The sequence below is a fragment of the Castor canadensis genome, chromosome 14, assembly GCF_047511655.1.
Source record: "Castor canadensis chromosome 14, mCasCan1.hap1v2, whole genome shotgun sequence".
Classification (NCBI taxonomy): domain Eukaryota; kingdom Metazoa; phylum Chordata; class Mammalia; order Rodentia; family Castoridae; genus Castor; species Castor canadensis.
In genome coordinates this window covers 40,006,469-40,022,372 of record NC_133399.1, presented here as the reverse complement: position 1 = coordinate 40,022,372, position 15,904 = coordinate 40,006,469, and the positions used below count along the sequence as shown (strand labels likewise).

General features: G+C 56.0%; 1 protein-coding gene across 6 annotated transcripts; it reads right to left on the bottom strand.

The window, feature by feature from the left end:
* Nucleotides 1–481: 481 nt before the first annotated feature.
* Ankrd24 (ankyrin repeat domain 24) lies at nt 482–15,259 on the bottom strand. 6 transcript variants are annotated; one of them, XM_074054352.1, is made up of 21 exons: nt 15,129–15,259; nt 14,058–14,188; nt 13,893–13,981; nt 13,081–13,145; nt 12,588–12,645; nt 10,274–10,344; nt 9,979–10,085; nt 9,635–9,822; nt 8,995–9,023; nt 8,339–8,419; nt 8,116–8,223; nt 7,356–7,400; nt 7,177–7,275; nt 5,922–5,994; nt 5,609–5,727; nt 5,415–5,471; nt 3,903–5,264; nt 2,785–2,952; nt 1,442–1,564; nt 1,130–1,195; nt 483–885 (listed from the first exon to the last, which is right to left on the bottom strand). In XM_074054352.1, exons 1-21 carry the CDS (start codon nt 15,165–15,167, stop codon nt 808–810), a joined length of 3,156 nt encoding a protein of 1,051 aa, XP_073910453.1. In that variant the 5' UTR covers nt 15,168–15,259; the 3' UTR covers nt 483–807. The 6 variants fall into 6 exon arrangements, with proteins under 6 accessions (XP_073910456.1, XP_073910453.1, XP_073910457.1 ...); XM_074054356.1 differs by adding an exon at nt 14,295–14,381 and having other exon boundaries at nt 3,903–5,471; nt 15,129–15,182; XM_074054353.1 differs by having other exon boundaries at nt 3,903–5,471; nt 14,068–14,188; nt 15,129–15,145.
* Nucleotides 15,260–15,904: the final 645 nt, after the last annotated feature.

The following is a 15,904-nucleotide window of genomic DNA, read 5'->3' as shown; positions in this document are numbered from 1 at the left end:
TTAATGTGTAGGCCCTGAGTTCAAACCCCAGCACTGATACAGAAAAGAAAAAAAAAGAAAAAGGAAGGAAGGAAGCAAGGAAGGGAGGCAGGGAGGGAGGAAAGGAAAGGAAGAGATTTATGTTGTGGTGCAGCTCAGTGGTGAGTGCTTGCCTAGCATGTGTGAGGCCCTGGGTCCCATCCCCAGCACTGAAAAAAAAAAAGAAAAGAAAAAAGGAAAGGCCCACAGTGAACAAAGTTTTACATCTGGAAATATTAAAGAGACAGAATCCCACCTGTGCTCTTTTGCTCCCAGTGCTGGGGTAGAACCGGGCCCTTGCACCTGGCAATTGCTCACCCCAAGCTCACTATTGTGGGCTTTTTCTGCACCCATTTTAATTAAATTTAAAAAGACTGCATTAAAATCGTATTTATTATGATAACCCATTTCAGGCTGGGTGGGAGGAAGGGAGGAGGGCTTCCTGCTCTAGACTGCCCCGTCCCCTCCCTGCCCCCACACCCTGCAATGAGGCTACACCTTGTTTTGTGCACGACACGCTTTTATTCCTGTATCAGTGTCCATGATGGGACACGGACAGGACATAGGGAGTCACAGATTCTCCGGTGGGGAGGGAAAGGAGCTGCCAGATTGACCAGAGTGTGCAGGGACCAGTAGGGCCAATATAGCCAGGAAGAGTCTGAGGTTGGCCTGTGGGTGCTTGGCAAGTTGGTCTTGCCTCAAGGCCAGGGGCAGCTGGTCCTCCAGAGCCCAGCCTGGAGGGCACTGAGGCTTATGGAGGGTGAGGGAGTCTGTGCAGCCCTCCCAGCCTCAGCGGCCTTGGGCCTGCAGTCGTTGCATCTGTAAAATCTGACTAAGAATCCGTTGCACATCTTCGTCCATCTGGCCCTGGGGTGCAGGAACAGAAAGAGAGAGAGACCCTGGGGGCACTTGGTCTGGTTCCCTATCCCCTGACTTCTGTCACCCCCCCACCACCACAAGGAAGGAAGCTAATGAGGAAGGAGATGCATGTGGAGAGGCCACAAGCCTCTCCCTGGCCCAGCCTCCCACTGCACAGAAGGGGAAACTGAGGCCCAGACAACAGCAGAAGTATGCCAAGGCTGAGATGGAGCTGGGACCCCAAGTGACTCACCTGGATGGCATACAGGAGATGGCTTCTGTACAAAGCTACCACAGCACAGTGGTCCCTGGCAGCCTCCTGCAGGCATGGAGGAGGGGCGCTCAGAAAAGCGGGACCCCGCCCCCCAGCAAGACACATCCAAATGCTCCACCACACTTAGCTTGAGCTACAGTGGCAGGCACCAGGTGACAGCCAGTGGCTCCAGGATGGAAATATTTCTGCCCATGCCCTGCCATCCCATCTGCCCTGTCCCTGTCTGGGCCCTGTGCTATGCTGGAGAGGATGGAGGTGACTATGCTGAGCTCTGCTCACCGCAGCCCTTACCTCCACTTGTCGCTGCAAAGCTCTGACCTGGTCACGCAGGGCCTCCACCTCGGGACTGACCGGGGCCGGCTGTTCCTTCAGGGCCTCTTTAAGACTGAACACTTCTTTGGACAGTTCTGTGATCTGGAAGGAGGGCACTGTTAGCTGCCACCTGGAACCACAGGCTGGGGGCCTGGTCTGGGCAGCTGATCAATGTTTGCTAGGAAAGTCATGTCCTAGGGGTTTGCAAACTGGCAGGGGGAGGGGCAGATCCAGCCCCCCCGCTTGTTTTCATACTGCCCACGGGCTAAGAATGGTTTCCACGTTTTTAAATGCGAGGGGGGAAGGTCAAAAGAACTCTAGCTAGTGACACGTGGAGATTATGGCAATTCACATTTAGACCTTTATAAGTAAAGTTTTAATGGCACACGGCCCCGCCTGTTTGGTTGTGTTTGTCTCATATCTGCTCGCATGGTAGCATGGAGTGCTTATGACAGAGATGGTCTACCCTACAGAGCAGCAAATATTTTGATCCTTCTTGTCCCCTCTTGGGGTCTCTGTTGGGCCACTGGGAAAATGAATGCTGTGGGAGCAGCAGAACTGAAAGCCACCTGAACTGGCTGGGCTGGGGTCAGGTGGCCCTGGGTTCAAGACTCTGTTCTGCCCCTTTATCGAGGGTGGGAAGGTGACTTATCCCCTTGTGGCTGTGATCCTGCATGGAGATTCAGTTTAAACAGCAGGCACTCAATAAATGATGAACCTTATTATTTACTGTAGATCTCAGCTTCCTGGTCATGGGCCATTCTGTCCTTCCCACCAGGGGACAGGCCCAGGACGCCCTGCAGAGAATGGGGTCTCTGAGGGAACTCACTCACTGTCCAGTGATAAGCTGTGTGACTCCAGCTCCTCCTTTCCCCTCTGGGAGCCCCAGTTTAACTCGTCAGGAAAGTGGGGATGAAAATGCTTTCTGGCTTTTAGGATCGTGTGAAGAGAGAAAGTGGTCATTTGCCCAGCACCTAGAAGCTTCTGTCATCAGTGTTATTATTGTTGCTGTCTAACATAGGCTGGACCATCAAATGGCTGTGTGACCATGGGCAGTGGTTTCATGTCTCTGTGGCTGTTTCCTAAAATGGGGCTTTTTAAAGTCCCTCCCTTTTGGAATGTGATGTGAGGGTTAAATGCATGCAGTAAGCTCTCAATACAGCCTTCGTGGCTAGAGCTGAGACTGCTTGCTTGTCTGTGCCTCAGTTTGCCATCTGGAAAATGTGCTGATTTTCCACAACCTGTCCAGCTGGGATATTCTTAGATTCTCTGCAACTTCTGCTGAGTGAAGTCCCCGACAGTGTGGGAGAGGGGGCTCCCACCTTCTTATCCTTCTCCTTGGCCTTGTCCAGGGCCTCCTGGGCACGGCTCTGGACCTGGCGAGCCCTTTCGGCCTCGGTGCGTAGCCCCCGTAGCTGCTGCTCCGCCGTGGCCAGCTGGGCCTCAGCTGCGTGCCGCTCGCTCTTCATGAATAATGCCTCACGCTGCACCTGTGGCCCAAGCCCACGTGTGACTCTCAGGATGCTTGAATCCCAGACTGCTTCTGCCCCTTTAATTTTAGCCTGAGGACATCCAAGTCCATGGTGCTCTCTAGGGATCTGACTCAGGGGAGTACTGGATTTCCCCTTGGCCCTGTGAACATTCTGATCCTGCTGTGCACCTCTGGACTATATTAGCTGTGTGTGCTTGGACAAGTGACTCGACCTCTCTGGGCACCAGTTTCCTCATATGTAAAACGAGCCTATTAATAAAAGCCACCACTTCATAACTCCATAGCGTGGTTGCTGAGGACACAGGAGCAAATACATAGCACATGCTTAGGACCGTATCTGGCACACAGTCAGTGCTGTATTCGAGTTAATGATATTATTTTCTATTATCCCTAATGTCCTTTTCTCTGACAATGGAGTGAAAATATGTAGATTTCTTATGAAACTAAAGTAAAAGAGAAGAACTGAGTGAAAAAGTGACAAACAGAAAAAAGAGTATTAGCTAAGAACAGCGGGAGAAACCTTTCACTGGTTACAAAAAAACTGCAGGCACTGTGAGCCGGGCACCAGTGACTCAAGCCTGTAATCCTATCTACTTGGGAGGCTGAGATTGGGAGGATCGTGGTTTGAGGCCATCCCCGGGCAAACAGTTCACGAGACCCCCATCTCCAAAATAACCAGAGCAAAATGGACTGGAGGAGTGGCTTAAACAGCAGAACACCTGCTTCGAAGGTGTGGAGCCCTGAGTTCAAGCCCAGTCCTGTCAAGGAAAGAGGGAAGGGAGGGGAGGGAGGGAGGAAGGAAAGAAGAAAGGAAGGAAGAAGGAAAAGAAAATACAACTCGTGACATCCAGGAAGTCAGAGACATGATGGGGTTTCCAACACCCCATGGCTGCGAGGTCAAAACCTTCGTGTCGGGGGGGAAAGAGGGACACGACTGACCACACTCACCTGGAAGACCTCAGCACTGGTCTTCTCGTGCCGTCTGGCCAGCTCCTCCATCTGTCCCTCCAGCCGGGCCACATCGGCCTGCAGCGCTGCCACAACTCGCTGGTGCTCGGAGCGCGCCACGCTGCCCATGCGCTCGCGTTCCAGCTCTGCGCGCAGCCGGGCGGCCTCCTTGCCCGTGGCCACCACCTCCTGCTCCAGGCTGGCCGCCCGGCCCCGCAGCTCCAGAGCCTCGTCTTGCAGCCGGTGATGCTCGGCCGCGGGCACTGAGGACTGGCGCAGGGCCTCGGAGGCCTCCCGCAGCTCCGCCAGGCCCCGCCGGGCCTCGTCGCATGCCACGGCCAGCTCAGTGGCCCTGGCCTCGGCGGCGGCCCGCGCTTGGCCCAGCTCGGCGGCCGCAGCCCGGTGCTGCTCCCCTGTGGCCTTGGCCGTGGCCAGCTGCTCCCGCAGCACCTCCAGCTCCCGGCTCTGCTCCAGCCGCACCTCCTCCCGCTGGGCCAGCTCTGCCCGCAGGCCCCGGGCCTCCTCCTCAGCCAGCAGCCGGCCAGCCCGGGCCTCGTCCAGCCAGGCCACAGCCGCCTCCAGCTCCCGCAGGCGGCAGTCACGATCGTGAAGGTCCTGCCGGGCTTGCTCCAGGGCCGCCCGCAGCTGGACAGTGTCACCACCACTACCCCCACTGCCCTCGGTCTCTCGCACCTGCTCCCGCAGCCTGCCAGCCTCAGCCTCTGCGGCCTCGCACTTGCCACGGGCTGCCTCCAACTCCGCGGCCGCCTCTTGCTCCCGCCGCCGAAGCGCCTCCTCCAAGCCTCGGATTCTGGTCTCCAGCTCAGCCTGTAGCTTTTCCGAGGCTTCAGCAGCACCAGGGTGGAGGACGGGCCCGACAGGGACCTCTGGGGTGGTGGCCTCCACTTCCGTGGCCTCCACAGATGTGGCCTTAGCTACTGTGGCCTCCATGTTTATGTTTTGTGTCTCTGTAACTTCTACTTGCACTGCATCCATTCCATTGACCTCTGCTTCAGATTCTGCTGCTTTTGTTTTTGTGGCCTCAGCTCCTGTGGCCTTAGTTTCAGCATTCTCTTCTGCTGCCTTCATACCTTGGACGTCAGCCTCTGTGGTCTTTGATTCCATAGCCTCAACTCCATTACCCCCTGATTCTGTGGCCTCTGCACCCATGTTTTTTGTTTCTGTGGCCCTGGTTCCTGTGGCCTCAGGCACTGGGGACACTGCTGCTACAGTCCTGGCTTCTCTGGTGTCAACTTCTCCATCCTTCTCATCTGTGGTCTCAACTCCGTTAACTTTGGTTTCCAGAGCCACGCTGCCGTTCAGCTCTGCACTGCACGGTCCGTTTTGGGTGGTCTTGGCGCCCTCCCCCTCGCCCTCCCCGTGGGCTGCCCCCTCTTTTCTGGGGGCCTGTGGCGCCTCCTGCTGCTCCAGCACACGCAGGGCCTCGGCGTGCTGCCGTCGGAGCTGGTCAAACTCGGCCCGCAGAGAGTCATAGAGGACCAGCGGGACAACCTCGGGCAGACCACTCCCCTCCATCTGCACCTCGTCCTTCTCCAACTCCTCCAGGATCTGGGGGAGGGAGGCAGGCAGAGGGGGTTGAAGTGTCTTTGGGGGCACGGGGCACTTGCGCCACCTTCCCTGCCCATCCCGACCCTGAGAACAAGCCCCCAGGTCCTCAGATCTGTCTGGGGCCTCGGTTTACCCACCTGGACTTTCTCCATCAGCTCCTGGTTCTGCCTTGTGAGCTCGGCCACCTGCGCCTGCAGTGTGGCCAGGAGCTCCTGGGCTGACGGGCTCAGCCGTTTGGACAGCAGCGCCTCCATCCCTGGTGGACGGAGAGACAGACTGGGGTCACAGGCCACATGGGACAGGAGCTGGGAGTCTGGGGCAGCACATCAGGTACCCCAGGGCTGGCTCAGCACACAGAGTGACTAACAGTGTGTGCACAAGTGTCACACTTGCAAAGTCATGAGCCCAGGACCAGGTGGCCATGGATGGGGGTGGGGAGGCCGGACCCACCTGGGAAGTCAGGCAGCTCCCCTTCCTCATCCTGCAGAGTGGCCACATCGTAGCTGGTGTTCTCTCGCTCGTTCTGGGGTGGGAGGCAGACTCCGGCTTGGGGTCCTGCTCCCTGCCACCCCCATTCCCCACCCCGAGACTCCAGAGTGGACTGAGGTGTTAATAAACCTGCAGGACTCCTCATGAGCAAGGATTGGCTGTGAGTACTTCCAACCACCCACTGTGTCTTTTGCCACACGCACCCTTGTTTTGCGGTGCTAAGGATGAATCCAGGGCCTCACACATGCTAGGCAAGCGCTCCCCATAGCCCTCCATGCCCATTTTTTTTTTTTTATGCTTTCAAACAACCTGCTAGAGTTTCTGTCTGGATATTAACCTCTTGTGGGTCTGGATCCCCAAGTTTCCTGGCCAATGTGCAGGTGATGTTCCCCTCCTGGACATGGGGACCCACAGTGGGGTGCAGCTATGCAGCTGTGTGGGGGCTTCCGTACGTGAGAGTGGTTGGCTGCAGCTGTGTTTGGGATTCTATGTGTGAGGGTAGTTTTGGGGGTGCGTGAGCTGTGGCCCCTTCCTCTCCTGTGCGTGATTATGTTTTGCGCTGTGTGTGTGCATGGTTGTTTTGAGTGTTTGTGTAAGTGTGTATTTACAATTGCAGTTGTCTGTGTGTCTGTATTTCGAGAAGTAATTGTGTGTCTACGTATTTGTGAGTTGTGGTCTGTGTGAGATGGAATGAGATGGTTTGCTGTGTGCGCACACATGCATATGACATGTACGTATGCCATGATGCACTCATGAATCAGCTTCTTGGGTGTCTATAAACTGTACGTGTGCTTTCTGTTGCATGTGCAATGTATGTGGAGGACCGTGCTTGCCCATCTTTGCGTGTTTGGAAAATCGTCCATCACGGGTATGTGTGTATCTGTGGCTGTTATTTGTGTGAGTGGGTTTGTGGGGAGTATCTGCTGTGAAGCTATTAAGTATATTGGTGTGATGGTCATGTCCCTGTCACAGAAGTCCCGCCCCTGGCCCGGCCCACCCGGCTCCAGCCCCACCCCATCGCCACACCCTGGCTGCAGCCCCACCCACCTCCGGATCCAGTCTTGGCTCTGCCCCTGCCCTAGCTTTAGCCCCGCCCTGGCTCCACCCACCTCCCGCTCTGGCCCCACCCCTGACCCATCCCACCACTGGTTCTGCCCTGGCCCGCCTCTTACCCCACCCACCCTGCCTCTGGCCCCGCCCCACCTCTGCTGCCCACCTCCAGCAGGGACAGCCGGCTCTGCAAGCTTTCCACCTCTCGCCCCAGGCTCTCCTTCTCCTCCTGCCTCTCCGCCAGCAGCTGCTGCAGCTCTTGCACCTGGAGCAGGACGTGGGGCTCAACCGCCTCCGGGAGGAGACGCCCGGCAGCCCAGCGGCCCGCTCCGCCCTACCCCTTACCTGTCTTTCCAGGCTGTGCAGGGAGCTGGCTTCGGCCTCCTGGGGCTGCACAGGAGAAGGGGGAGCTCGGCTGGATTTGGGTAGAGGGCTTCCCTACCCCAGTTCCATTCACAGATGGGTCCTCTGCCTAGAAGGTCCCCCATTCCATCCACAGATGTCTGCGGAGCATCTGCTGTGTGCCAGCCCATGCCACCTGTCTCAGCAATATTTAGTGAGCGCCTGCTGGGTGCCAGACACAGTTCTGTCCACAAATTCACTCAAGTGTTTTAGCCAGTGCCCATTTTGGGCTCACTAATTCATTCATTCTCTCATCCAAATTTTCATTCATCGGTAAGCATGAAGTATCATATTGTGCGCCAGACCAAGCCCGTCCTGGTGGGCTTACAGTGAGTGAGTGAACAGGAGTAAAATTTACGTGTGTTCAAAGTCTTAAGTGCTATGGAAGAATAAGGAAAACTAAGGAGTAGGGGCTGTTGCAATTTTAAATAAAAAGGGGAGTGGAGGTGTCTTTAACAGGGGTTCTTTTGAGCAGAGGATGTGAGGAAGGAAGGTGTGGGGACATCTGGGAGAACAGTACTTTCAACAGAGGAAAGGGTCTGTGCAAAGGCCCTGGGGCAGGACTGAGTCTGGCATGTTGGAGAAACAGTGGTTGGAGCAGCAGGATCAAAGGGGAGCTAGGGAGGAGAGGAGATGGCAGAGGTAGAGGGTATCTTTCCCTAAATTGCCCCCACCCAGGTCTGGGTCTCTTCAGCCTCCTAACCTCCTGTTTCCTGTGTTCCTTGTGCTGTTCAAGGCCTCGGATCTTCTGCAGAAGGCGGCCTCTCTCCTGCCGCAGGCGCACGATCTCTTCATAGGCTTCCTGATCATCCTGTTCCCCTCCCCACCCGGGAGCCATGGCTGTTAGATGAGGTCTGCGTCTGAGCCAGAGCCCCACCCTGCCCTGGGGTCCCCATTCCTCCCCCCACAGCTGGAGCACCTCTCACCGGCACAGGGATGCTGGCGGGAGGCTGTGGCGCTTTCCGCTTCTTAAAGGCCCCTCGCTTTTCATGGCTGGACACAGAGTTCTGGGGTGGACAGAGGGTGAAGGGGACACATGGGGACCATGCCAGCGTCCCTCTGAAGTGACCCAGTGCAGCCGGCCCATAGCTACCATCTCTGCCCTGACTTCCTCTGGACCCATATTGGGTCCCTGCCTCCCCCTTGTCCTCACTCATCCGATCATTAAGGCGCCAACCCACTGAATCTTCTAGAGCTAATTTCTTCGTCTCTGCCCTCTCTGGGCCTTGGGACTTTCTCTGGCTGGATCAGACTGTCTTCAAATTCCTGCTCCCTGTGGATCTGAGACATGGAAGACTTGGGAGAGGGAAAGAAGCCAGATGTCCCTCTTTCCCAGGAGACACCAGCCCTCACTCCCTTTAGTTCCCTCTGCCACCCCACCATTTAGCGCCATCTCTCCAGTGTTCGCCCTCAGTTTGGGGAGTTATGTTATACATGAGGCCGCCACTAGGTGGCAGTGTACCGGGACAGTAACATTCTTTGCGAACAGGTCCTTCCAGGCAACCATGGGGCAGAACTTGGGGACAGGGGAAGCGAGTGTGCACACGGGGAGCGCAACTCCATCACTCCTTAGGATCCATACCTGGGATGAGGCCTCGCCAGAGTCGTCCTCTAGGAGGGAAGGGAGAGGAAAGCAGTGTCAGGCACTAGAGTCGAAGGACTCCATTCCCAGCTCCTAGAGGGGCACTAGTAAGCCCAGGGGACTTGCAGCGGGGCTCCCGATGCCCCCAAGAATCAGGGACTCTTTTGATTGTTTTTTGGAGACAGAGTCTCACTATGTAATCCAGTCTGACCTGGAATTCGAGATCTTCCTGCCTCAGCCTCCTGAGGACTGGGATTACAGCTGTATACCACCATGCCCGGCCCTAGCAGCAGGGCTTTTAAGATAGGAACCCACCACTGGAAGAATGCTGATAGGAAGGGCCTTGACCCTCAGAGAGAAAAAGAGAGAGAGACAGAGGGCGCTTCCAAGGTGGGGTGGAGTGGGGGCTGCCACTTTTCAGGAAAGGCAAAGCCCTAAGACAAAGGATGCCCAGGAAATCAGAGTGGACCCCCAGGCTAGTCTACATGCTCTGGGGCTCCTTGAAACTGCCCTGATCAGGGGAGCCATGAAACCTCCCACAAAACAGCAGACAGAGGTACCCTGAGACTACCCGCAATGGAGAAAAAGAGGGGTGACCAGAGACTGCCCAGAAAGAGACGGGGGAGAGGGGCTTGCATACCGCTGGGAGGTGAGGGGCGCTGGGCTGCCTCCTGCAGGAGGTGCAAGATGAGTTTGTCCCCCGCTAGGGCTCCGTAGTGAGCTGCGTCCTGGCCCAGTGCGTCCGTGATGCCTGGCTGGGCCCCGCCCTGCAGCAGCACCTCCACGGTTTCGGGGCTGGCCCCCTCACAGGCCAGCATCAGGGCTGTCCTGCGGGGAAGGGGGGTGCTGAAGAGGTGAGGACGTCCCCAAGCCCCCACGCTCGGGCTGGGAGGAGGAGGCGACTAGGTTCCCCACTCAGAGAGGTTAAGAAGTTGCCCAGGGTCACACAGGACGTGATGGACGGGTTGAGATGGAGGTGCTCACCTGCCCTGCAGGTCCTGGTCATTTGCAGCAGCCCCCTGTTGTAGGAGGAGGCGGCACAGATCTGTGTGACACATCTGAGCTGCTATGATGAGGGGCGTGGCGCCCGACTGGTAGGGAGGAGGAAGTGGGGGGTGAGGTGGCATGAGAAGATGACCCCGGGAGGTAGGGAAGCCTAGATGACCACCCTTGATCTTCACCCCAGACCTCATCTTTGTAATGGATGCCTGGGAGGCCGCCGTTTGGTGGCAGCGCACCTCAAAGGTGGCATCTTTCCCCAAAGATCCCAGAAGCTCACCCGATCCCGGGGGTTCAGATGGGCTTTGAAGGAACAGAGCATCTCTGAGCAGGACAGGCAGCCGCCAGCAGCTGGGAAAGAGACGAGAGGGAGTAGGCAGGACATGACCTTCCCCCTCCCCTGGGAGACCCATAATGAAGACTTGATTCCATGGCACAATGAGAAACAGGCCCTGCTACACTCAGGGCCACCCAGTGGGGTCAGAGACAGAGAGAGTGATGCCTAGGAGGCTGGTCTGCTGGTCTGGTGACTTCCAGTCCTCGTTCTCAGCAAGGTGTGCCATGGTTCTGTCTGGAGGTGGAAGGCATAGGCTTTGTTTTTTTTTTTCAGTACTAGGTTTTAAACCCAGGGCCTCACACTTGCTAGGCATATGCTCTACCTCGTGAGCCATGCCACCAGCCCTTTTTTTGCGATGGGTACTTTCCAGCTAGGGTCTCTCGAACTATTTGTCGGGTTGGCATCGAACCTCACCTCAATTCTCCTGATCTCTGCCTCCTGAGTAGCTAGCCACTCACAAGCATGAGCCACTGTAATTCCAGTTTTTATCTGTTTCTTCCTCTTAGACCTAACCAGCATTTACTGTGCTGAACCCTTCTTCAAAGAATGCTAAATGCCCAGGCTAGATAGACTTTGCGTGGTTTGACTTCAGTTGTGACTGTTCTGTTTTGTTTTGTTTTAGCAGGCTGGAGTTTGAACTCAGGGTCTTGTCCTTGCTTGGCAGGTGCTCTGCCACTTGAGCCAGGCCTCCAGTGAGTTCTGAGTTTTAAAGGTGAAAGGATGAAGGAAGAATGCACCAGGCAGAGGTCACAGCATGGGAAAAGGGCCTGGGGTCAGAGGATCTGGGTAGAGCCAAGGAATCAGGAGGTGTACATGTTGGGGCTTCAAAGAGGGAAGGGAGGGCTTTGTACAAGGTGTCACTGGAGAAATCAGAGACCCTGACCCTTCGTGTCCCTAAACGAAAGGGCCAAGGGTAGATTTTATCTAGAGTGAGGTTATCTATACGTGTTTTAAGAGACCCTCCCCCAGGTATGTGGACAGGGCCAGAGTGGAGGCCAGAAGGCTGGCCTGGAGGCTGTCCAGCTGAGATGAGAAAACAGTCTCTGCCATCCCTGGGTTCAAATCCCAGCATGTTCAAATTCAGTTAACCTCAAGAATCCATCATTGATTCAACAAACTCTATCTTAGTACCTACTGTGAGCCTGAGGGAGTCATGGAGCTGTGTTTGTTGTTGTAGCTACAACACATAGCAGACACCTAAGAAATGTTTGCTGGATAAAGAACTTTTTAAGCCAGGTGCCTGGGGCCCATGCCTGTAACCCCAGCTACTCAGAAGGCAGAGATCAGAAGCATCACAGTTCAAAGCCAGTCCAGGCAGATAGTTCATGAGACCCTATTTCGGAAAAAAACCAACACAAAAAAAGAGCTGGTGGATTGGCTCACGTGGTAGAGCACCTGCCTAGCAAGTGTGAAGCCCTGAGTTCAAACCCCAGTACAGCAAAAAAAAAAAAAAAAAACCTTACAAAGGAGATTGGGAGGATCAAAGTTCAAAGCCAGCCTGGTCAAAAAACTTATTGAGACTTCATTTTAATAAATCACGCCTGTCATCCAAGCTAGGAGAGAGGTATAGGTATCCTGGGGCACAAACTGGAGACCTTATCCAAAAAAAAAAAAAAAAAAAAAAAAAGCTAAAGCGCTGGGGACATGGCTCAAAGTAGCAGAGTGCCTGACAAGCAAATGGAGGTCCTGTGTTCAAACTACAGTTCTACCCCCAAATTAAATCAATCCATAAATAAATAAGTGCCATCACTAGGTGACAGTGGTCTCCAACTGCAGGGAATTTGTCAGCCCAACCATGACTCCATTCTGTCGTGTGTCTCTATCAGAACAGATGTGTCTGGCTCTCATGAGCACTGGGGTTCAGCCACTGGGCCCGGCTCTGCTCAAGCGGGTGGGTTCTGCCTCTCTTTGGGGGCTGGAATTTGGATTTGATGGTTATGAAGGCAGGGCTGCCTGCACCTCAGGCTTTCCTAAGAGTTCCTCAAGGAAATTCAAACTCCATGCTCCCCTCCCTCACCACGGAGGCCTGGCCTTCAATAACACACACTTTGGGGTGCAGACACCTGGGTCCGTTACTGCTCACTGTAGGTGAGCCATTTAACCTCGTTGGAGTTCATCTGTTCAATGGCGCATGGGACCCTAGGTTCAAAGGGCCAGTAGGGTTCCAGCTGAGCTCTCCCAAAAAAGAAGGCAGGGAGCCTCCAGTCCTGGTGCTCTCCGAGCCACAGCAGACAGGACAGGACCGGGCACTACCCACCTGCGTGATGGAGAGCCGTCCACCCACTGCTGTCCTCCACATCCACAGCACAGGAGGCCTGGGAAGAGAGCATGCGTCACGTGGTGCAGAGTCACCCCGCCTAGTGGCTGGACTTCAGAGCCACCTCATCCCTTGTTCAGGCCTCCCCCTGCCCTGCTACCCACCTCCCTGCTCTGGGGAGCCCATCCCAGTCCCTGCCCCCAGGTGGCTCTTGACTTTCATGATGGTTATTAACAAAGCGGCAATAGCTGGGAGTTTGGGGAAGAAATTGAGGCTCAGAAAATATCTGGGGGTTTCTCTGGAGTGTGGGGAGTATCTGGACACTCAGGTATCTATGTGTCCAGGGAGTAGCCAAGGCTAAGAGTAAAAGCGGCCAGGGCCTGTGTGGACGCCGGAAGTCTGTGGAGGTTCAGGACTTGCTGGAGCTCGGGAGCAGTGGGGCCAAGGGAGAATCTGGGGCTTGGGGAGTAGCTGAGGGCTGAAGGCCAGCGACCTGCAGGAGTTGCTTCAGACACTGTGGGTGCCCATACTTGGCAGCCAGGTGGAGGGCATTGTAACCTAAACAGAACAGGTGATGGTGAGAGCTCCAAATACTCCAGGAGCACCCAGACATGCTCCCCATGTCTGTGTCAACCGTGGTGACTTTCCAAGTCCCCAAACCCTAGTTCCTCTATATGTTCTATGTGGAAGCTCTGCTCCACCCCTCACAAGCTCGGCTGTTCTTTCTTTTTTGGTGGGATGGGGATTTGAACTCAGGGCTTTGCACTTCCAAAGCAAGCGCTCTATCACTTGAGCCACACCTCCAGTCCATTTTGCTATGGTTATTTTGGAGATGGGGGTCTTACACAGTATTTGCCTAGGCTGCCCTCAAACTGCGATCCTCCTGATCTCAGCCTCCCCAGTAGCTAGGATTAGCAGTGTGAGTCCTAGCTAGCAAGGTAGGACAGCTAGCATGGCTGTTCTGTATGTGCCCACTCATCCATCAGCCAGCTATATACCTGCTGGATACTCTATGACCCCCACCTCCTCATGTGCCTCACCATTTCATCTGTCACCCTGAAGCTTCAGGTATGGCTATGTCCCATTGCCCCCCTCCCCCACCCACAAGCTGTGGAGTCTTCTGGCTAAGTGCCAGCCATGGTCTCTGTCCTGGGGTACCAGGCTGTCATGCCCACATGCCTCCTTAGGGACAGTTGAGCAAACTCCCTTCTTCCTGTAGGGGACACTGAAGCCTAGGCCAGATGGACCCCTGCCTCTGCATCTGGTCCAAGTTCTGCCTCCTAACCAGGCCCCAACTGGTAATACCTGCTCCATCTGTGCTCATTACGTTGGTGCCATGTGTCAACATCACCTCCAGGCAGCTGGCTGCGCCCCTCATGGCTGCCAGGTGGAACCTGGAGGTCAGAGAGGGTGGTCAGTCACAGCCTAGCTCCACCTCAGCCATTCCAGCCCTAGGGCATGAGCACTCACGCAGACTTGCCCTCGGGGTCCAACTTCGTGGGCACCAGCCCTTTGCGGGTGATAAGTGCAGACACCTGGGCTGAGTCGTTGTTCTCCACGGCCTGCAGGAGCCGCTGGTCACTTTTGCCCCAGTCTTGGCCCTGTGGGGCACACCCAGAGGCACATGGGCTGGGTGGGCTGCTGCCCCCTTCCTACTCCCCCCCAGGCAGGGCTCCAGGCTCTCACTGCCCGCCCCTGGGCACTTGCCTGGCGCCTGCCTCTGGCTGCCGGCTTCGGGATGGGGCAGGGGCCACAGGGCGGGCAGGAGCCGAGGTCGGTGGGGCTGAGCCGAAGCTGCGGGGGTGGGGGCAGGTGGTCCTGGGTGGGGGGGCCTGAGACAGTATTTTCCAAGCCTGCATCCTCCTAGCATCTGCCCAAAATCCATCCAAAATCCACCACCAGCCTCATCCCTCAGCCTCACCATCTCATTCACACTGCCCCACCCCAAGCATCCGTGAGGTGAAGATATCCTGCAATGTCACCTCCAAGAGACCCCTTGACAAGTCCCTCTGCATCTGTCCTTCCACAACTGCACTTCAAATGCCACACTGTCCCCCGAATATACAAGGCCTGCCCACCAAAATTACTGCCTTAGAAGTATTCCAAAATATCACTACCAAACGCCTAGTGTTCTCCAAAATCACTGGCTTCAAATAATCTGTCCCAAAAATGTCCCCCTCCCAATAAAAGGAAAGAAAAGAAAATCCCTCAAGTCTCAGAAACTATTCTCCAAATGTCAGGATCTCTTCCCAACAACAGTGCCACCTTAGTAATGCCCACTTTGTCCCCCAAATAGCCCCGTCTGTCTCCAACGTGTCCCCCCAATTGTCCTCTTCGTTCTCCTAAATGTCCCATCTAGTCTCAAAACGGTCTTCCCAAACGTACCCTAGTGTGTTCCCAAACTTCTCGCCTATCCCCACAAGCCGCCCCCCGATTCTGTCCCCGACCTGGGGTGGGGGTGGGGTGGAGGCCCCGCGAGCCTGGCGGGGCGGGGCGGGACGGGGAGGGAGGAAGGACCCGCGCCCCCCACCGGGGCCCTACCGCGAAGGAGGCGGCTGCGCACAGGCACAGCTGCTTCATGGCGTCCAGGGCGCCGGGCGGCGGGCGGCGGGTCTCCCGTCTCCCGGAGGCGCACGGACCGAGGAGCCGGGGGCGGGGCGGCGCCGGGGTGGGCGGGGCGTCCGGCACCGCCACGCCCCGACGGTGGGAGGAGCTCCGGGGAGGGGCTGGGCTCTGGAGAGGGCGCTGTCCCTTAGCACCTGACCTCCTAGCCACCAGGAGGGTGTGGCGAAGGGGCCCCGGCCAGTCACCCCAAGTGCTGCAGACTTGGGTGGTGGAGCCTCCTGCGTCCATCGCCTCCTCCTCCTCCTCCTCTGAGCAGGTCGCGGGTGCGCAGGTGTCTCCAGGTGAGGGACCTTGACATATCCAACCTTTCATTTCCTCTCCTTTGCAGTCATAATTCACTCATTCACCACTCACCCATTCATTCACTCGCTCATTCACTCACTCAGTCGTTCATTATTCGTTCACCCATTCACTGATTCATTCACTCACCCATCCATTCATTTCTTCGCTCACTCATTCATGTCTTCATTCAGTCGTTGTCTCACCTAGTCATTCAATCGCTCCTTCATTCATTCACGCACTCTCTCACCCATCCACTCATCCACTCACTCGCCCATTCATTCATGCAGCCAGTCATGAATGCCCTCATTCATTCATGCATGCAGTCCTTCATTCACTTGCCCATTTGTTCGCTCCTCTGCCAATGGCAATCTGACAACTGAATTTGAATCCCGTACTCCATCCCCCTCCGC

Bases quoted from the DNA above. Each gene is read 5' to 3' on its own strand.
- Ankrd24 (XM_074054356.1), bottom strand. From the start codon at position 15,167: ATGAAGCAGCTGTGCCTGTGCGCAGCCGCCTCCTTCGCG. The intron at 7,276-7,355 runs GTAAGGGGTAGG...GTCCTGCTCCAG, and splicing joins TGCACAGCCTGGAAAGACAG to GTGCAAGAGCTGCAGCAGCT. The intron at 5,472-5,608 runs GTGGGTAAACCG...TCCCTCCCCCAG, and splicing joins AGCTGATGGAGAAAGTCCAG to ATCCTGGAGGAGTTGGAGAA.